Below are 5,206 nucleotides of genomic sequence, written 5' to 3' on the forward strand. Positions count from 1 at the left end.
AATCGTGAATTTTCGGTTACCGTCAAAGCTCAGTAACCGAACTCCGATGTAAGCTGAACCATGGTCGTGTCTGGCCAGCCTCATCCACCGACCTGTGCATCTCCTTTCCTCTCTGGCAGTGAAGCCGAAGGAGAGGAGCAGCGGAAAGGGGTGGAGCCTGGAGAGGGTCAAAGGTAGTGGGGTCCTGATTTGGTGGCGCTCATAAGCTGATATGGATTGGGGCTGATTCGGAGCCCCGATTCGACACATCGTTGACGACGAGGCAAAATCAGTCCTCGATATATGCTTGATGACCTGGAGAATTCGACGACAGCTGTAGGACAGACAACATAAGTTTTGGGACAACGTACAAGGGGATGCGGATGCCACAGGCTGGCTGAGTCGTCAAGAGAAATGGGGCGGTTGAAACTGAAGACATCCCTGCAACACCGCACACGGTATATGATCTCAGCAGAGTGCCTACGCTACAGAAGCTGCTTTCACAGGTTTGCAAAGTGCATTCAGATGAATCAGCAGTAAATGGATGATGGGTCGTCCAAAAGATTTTTCTTCTTCAATGCTATCAGTTTTCTGGGGGGAAATGACACTACAAAGCGCTACAAAGACCCAAATTGGGTCGCTCAGCTTCTTAGCAATGTTCTACACGGTACTTGTAGAAGTTTCTGATCAGGAAAAGGGAACTACATAATGGGAGAACTGATAAATCCTGGCCACGGCGTGAAACCCGTTGGCCTCATCCTCATCCTCGCCATCTAGAGCTCATCCTAGAAAGGTCATCCATAGCAAGGGATCAGGACACAGGAGAAGGAAAAGAATGCTTGATCGGATATGAGAAAATGCGAGAAAAAAGAATTGTGTAACGTACGTGCTTCTCATCATCAGAATCCTTGCCATCCTCTGCATCGGAGTCAGCCTTATCTTCGTCGGCCTTATCATCTTCCTCATCCTGATGAAAATAAATGTATAAGTCAGATCAAGTGACCACTGAAACGACCAACGAAGGACAGATAGATGCGATGCTTACGTCTAGGTCATCATCCTCATCACCCTTGGCAACTTCCTGTTACCAAGAGATTGATAATTAGTGACATGTAAACTTCAGAAAAGAGACTTCAGTCATCCAAAATAAGCACATGCAGAAGACATACATAAAACATATCCAGGTGATACAATCAGTTAAACTTATATGCTAACATAGTGGTATAATTTGCTATAGGTTGACATTCGGATGATGGTAGTGACAGGGCCTCCTAACATTTGTTTAGGTTTAATTACACATGTCATTCTGCTCGACTTCAGGAAACTACGACAGATGCACTGACACCCACGAAAAGCAGAAAAGGTGAACTAATCATCAGCAAACTAGTGCCCATTTGAACAAAGACTAGGATGCATGACACTGACAACAACATGCAGCAAAAACCAATGTACTATGAAAAAGACAATCATGCACGGTTTGATGCCCCTCGACGCAACAACCATACATGGTTTAGGAAGTTACCTCTTCTTCTTTCTTTTTCTCAGCCTCGTCAAAAGCAGCCTTCTCAGCCTGTTAAGACTTGTCATTATTAGTACATGTTGTATCAGCCATCATTTAGTGATAAATGTTAGGACAAGGAAAACATACCTCCTTCTGTTTGCCCCAGGTCTCTTCAGCAAATGTCTTGGCCAGCGCAGGGTCATCGGTGATGATAATGTTGTCAAACAATGTACCTGATTTAACCTGTAGAGAGAAAAAAGGTAGGCATAACTAACTGTGTTTGTTATTCCAAAGTCCAAACAGGACAAGGAGCTCATGAGTTTTCAACACCTACCTGCCACAGTTCAATGCCAATGTACTTCAATCTGTCGAAAGCATAGATGTATGGATCATCCTTGAAATCTGTGAAGCACAACAGAATGAAATTCAGTGGTCATATTTCACTAGCTGAACAGTGAGCAAAACAGGCCCAAATTCGAGGGGAATATACCTGGGTTGTCAATCATAGGTGCCTTCCATTTACCCTGGTAGTTGGGGTTCTTGATTTTCTGACAATTGAAACTTGGTGTCAGGCATCAGAATATGCATAGCTGATTGTGTTCCTGTACAGGTTCAACAGAACAGCCATACCTTTTGCTTCCATGGTCCCTTGTACTCTGGGTTTGGAATGGTCGGAGCAGTCCATTCACCATCTTCCTCATCATCCCAGTCCTCTGGCTGCAAAAGGCACATTTAAGATTGTAAGACCATCCCCAACCATATTCCCTTCATTTCGTTCCCTTCCCGATTCCCTTCCCGTTCCCATTCCTTTTATTTTCTCTTATCTCCAATAGCTTCCCTTCGAGGGGAATCGCGAAGAGAAAGGAGAGAGAATCCCGTCCTGAAGCGAATGATCCTGGAAATCCCGTCGTGAAGAAAAACCGTTGGAGCGTTGAAGGTAATGAAAATCCCTTCACGACGGGATTTTGGTCCCGAAGGGAAGCTGTTGGGGCTATCCTAAGAATCCAAACTCTTATGCATCATATGAAATACAGAATAATCAAATCACAAACCTTCTTAGCATCAGGATCAGGAATTTCCTTGGGAATATCATCATAGCCCTGGAAGTAACAAATTATGAGTCATGTTGCACAACTAAGGAGATAGAATTCAAGGAAAGCCATAGCTTGTTGATAAAATAGCAAACAGCTTGCAAAATATTTTTAAAAACTCTTAATTCTAGTCAGGTAAGGTTTCCACCTCTCATAAACATGGAAGTATTAACATGTTACAAAGAAATGAAATACTACCTCTGGCTTCTTATCCTCAGGGTCGGGAATGTACTCCTTGTCATCCCAGTCTTCTGGCTGCAATCATGAAAACATTACCTCAGCTTAGGCTTCAAGCCTAAGCAAGGAAATTCAAGGAAACAGTAAACAATATTTAAATTGCACCTTCTTAGCTTCTGGGTCCTTAATTTGCTTCGGAGGAAGAATATCCCAATGCTCATAGATGCTGCCAGTTTGCTTCTCCTCGTTGTCAATTAAAATGCTGTAGGTAGCATCAGGGCGGATGATCAATGTGTACACATGAGTAAGCTGATCAGTCTCACAAGGCACATCCTTCTTGATCAAATGGTTCTTGCCATTCTTAGTCAGGATAGTGTGAACCTTCTTGGTGCTGTACCCACAAATATCTGGTCCAAACATAATACTGCAGCATAGAAGTACCAAGTTAACTACATGATCAGACAGGAGCAACAGCGCAGGAATATTAGTCAAAAGCTACCTGTATTCTGTGTCTCCACCGAATTTCTTCTGTTCAACATCACCACCAAGCAACTTGACATAACCACCACCACAGTCAAGCTTCTGCTCGTGCTTCACAGAGAACTGCAGCACCAGGGTCTTATCCTTGTTGCTGAACTCAGGGTACTCTGCCGAAATGGCATAGAACCTGTAGTCCTCAGAGGTCTGAATACCTGCAGTAAGTAACACGGTTCGGTAAATAATAAATCACCAAGGTTCCTCTCTGACGTGTGTCAAAGGACTGAATTCACCTTTGTCCTCAGCATCTCCATTCCATTTCCCAGATGTGTGGTTCCATTCACCAGCCATGTTCTCGTCCTTCTTCCACTCGGACTTGACCCACCGATTTTCCCAACCATCTGGGCATACACAGAATCCATTTAGAAAGCGCACAATGTCATGCACAGTGTATGATGTGCAGAACCAGTAAAATCAAGACAAGCAGATGCTGCTTAAACAGTCCTGAGATATCCGTTTACGTTTATAGCATTGACAGAAAGCAAAGGATGCGCTAGCCCATCCTATTGACGGTCACCTGATAATTGAAATTGAAACTGGTAAACCACGAAAGGTGCCCAGACTGTTACTTGTATGCGCTAAAAACTACCATATGCAGGTCCTAAAATCGAACTAAGTTTGGGTCCAACAGAGGAACAGTATATTTGATAAGCCCCGGTAACAGAAATGCTGTAAAAATTCACCACTTACAACCAAATACGAAAACTAAATTCGTGAGATCAAGTGTCCGCACCTAAACATCACAGTCGTAAACAAAACAGCCCTAAATTTTCGAACCGTGCCAGCTCAACTACAATGACATTCAACGACCAGACGAAATCCAAACCCGCAAATAACGTAATAAAGCATATAGAGGTGACTGAACACCGGCAGTGGACGCCACTAGATCAAACGAGCAAATGCGGTCCGATCAACAGAACACGAACAGATCCCCTAGATCGCAGTATCAATCATCCCCGAATGGCGAGGAAAATCATAAACCCTAAATAATTCGACGCAAATGCCACCAGATCCCAAAACACCACCACACTCCTATACGGCTAAACCCCCACGAAAACGCCAAAACCCCACAGATCCGAACAAACTAACACTACCCGCTTCACACGCACACCACCCGTTCGTTCCTCCACTAGATCCAGGCCAAGCAACGGGACGCATCGCGACACACCAGATCGCGTGGTACGGGGTGGGATCGAGGGAATCACCTTCGAATTTCTCCTGGAAGAAGACCTCGCCGGCGACGGTGGCGACGGAGGCGAGCGCGAGCACCGCCGCGACGGCGTACGAAGAACCCCTACCGATCGCCATCTCCGGCGACGAACACCGGAAACTTCTAGAAGCTTCCGATTCGATCTGAGATCGCAAGCGAAGCGCGAAATGGAGCGGCCGTGCGCGCTGCTTAATAGGAGTCGCGGCCAGGAGCGGGTGGGTTTAGGGTTTCCGCTCACCCTCACGGTGGGTTCACCGCACGTGCTTACCTCTCTGACGCGTGGGCCCGTTAGAGGTGAACGTAAGGGAGAGTTCCACGCCGTCCAGCCAATGGGGTGCAACTATTTGGCGGGTTAGCCAGTAAGGGAGCGACGCGTGGAGGCTTCGACGTGTTCGGGAGGTTTTCGGAGGCGCGGGTAGGTCGCCCGTGCGTGGCGTCCGGTGCTGGAAATAGTAAAGTGAGGGGGAGGGGGAGGGGGGTCACGTTCTTTTTTTTTTTTTTTTTGCTCTCGCGGATCTTTACATTCGCATCTTTTCCGTTTTTGCTCTCGACCCACAGGCTGTATATACTACTGTACATCAACGCGATTAGACAGAGTGCTTAAGAAAAGTGGATATTGTCACGTCATTAAGCACTTGTAAAAAAATTATTCTCACGGGTGATTAAAAAGGTTCAACTACCCAGCACACCTTAAACATTTGGAGCAAACTC

General features: G+C 45.8%; 1 protein-coding gene across 1 annotated transcript; it reads right to left on the bottom strand.

The window, feature by feature from the left end:
* Window positions 1–531: 531 nt before the first annotated feature.
* Window positions 532–4,687, bottom strand: LOC133892626 (calreticulin-like). Its single transcript, XM_062333514.1, has 14 exons — window positions 4,491–4,687; window positions 3,519–3,626; window positions 3,248–3,440; window positions 2,914–3,172; window positions 2,770–2,826; window positions 2,533–2,580; window positions 2,111–2,197; window positions 1,971–2,028; window positions 1,815–1,882; window positions 1,628–1,723; window positions 1,502–1,549; window positions 1,025–1,060; window positions 866–946; window positions 532–764 (listed from the first exon to the last, which is right to left on the bottom strand). Exons 1-14 carry the CDS (start codon window positions 4,591–4,593, stop codon window positions 753–755), a joined length of 1,254 nt encoding a protein of 417 aa, XP_062189498.1. The 5' UTR covers window positions 4,594–4,687; the 3' UTR covers window positions 532–752.
* Between the last annotated feature and the right edge of the window lie 519 nt (window positions 4,688–5,206).

The sequence above is a fragment of the Phragmites australis genome, chromosome 15 (genome assembly GCF_958298935.1).
Source record: "Phragmites australis chromosome 15, lpPhrAust1.1, whole genome shotgun sequence".
NCBI classification, from domain to species: Eukaryota; Viridiplantae; Streptophyta; class Magnoliopsida; order Poales; family Poaceae; genus Phragmites; species Phragmites australis.

Bases quoted from the DNA above. Each gene is read 5' to 3' on its own strand.
- LOC133892626 (XM_062333514.1), bottom strand. From the start codon at position 4,593: ATGGCGATCGGTAGGGGTTCTTCGTACGCCGTCGCGGCGGTGCTCGCG. The intron at 2,198-2,532 runs GTTTGTGATTTG...TGCCTTTTGCAG, and splicing joins CTGATCCTGATGCTAAGAAG to CCAGAGGACTGGGATGATGA. The intron at 1,724-1,814 runs GTAGGTGTTGAA...TTCTCTCTACAG, and splicing joins TTGGCATTGAACTGTGGCAG to GTTAAATCAGGTACATTGTT.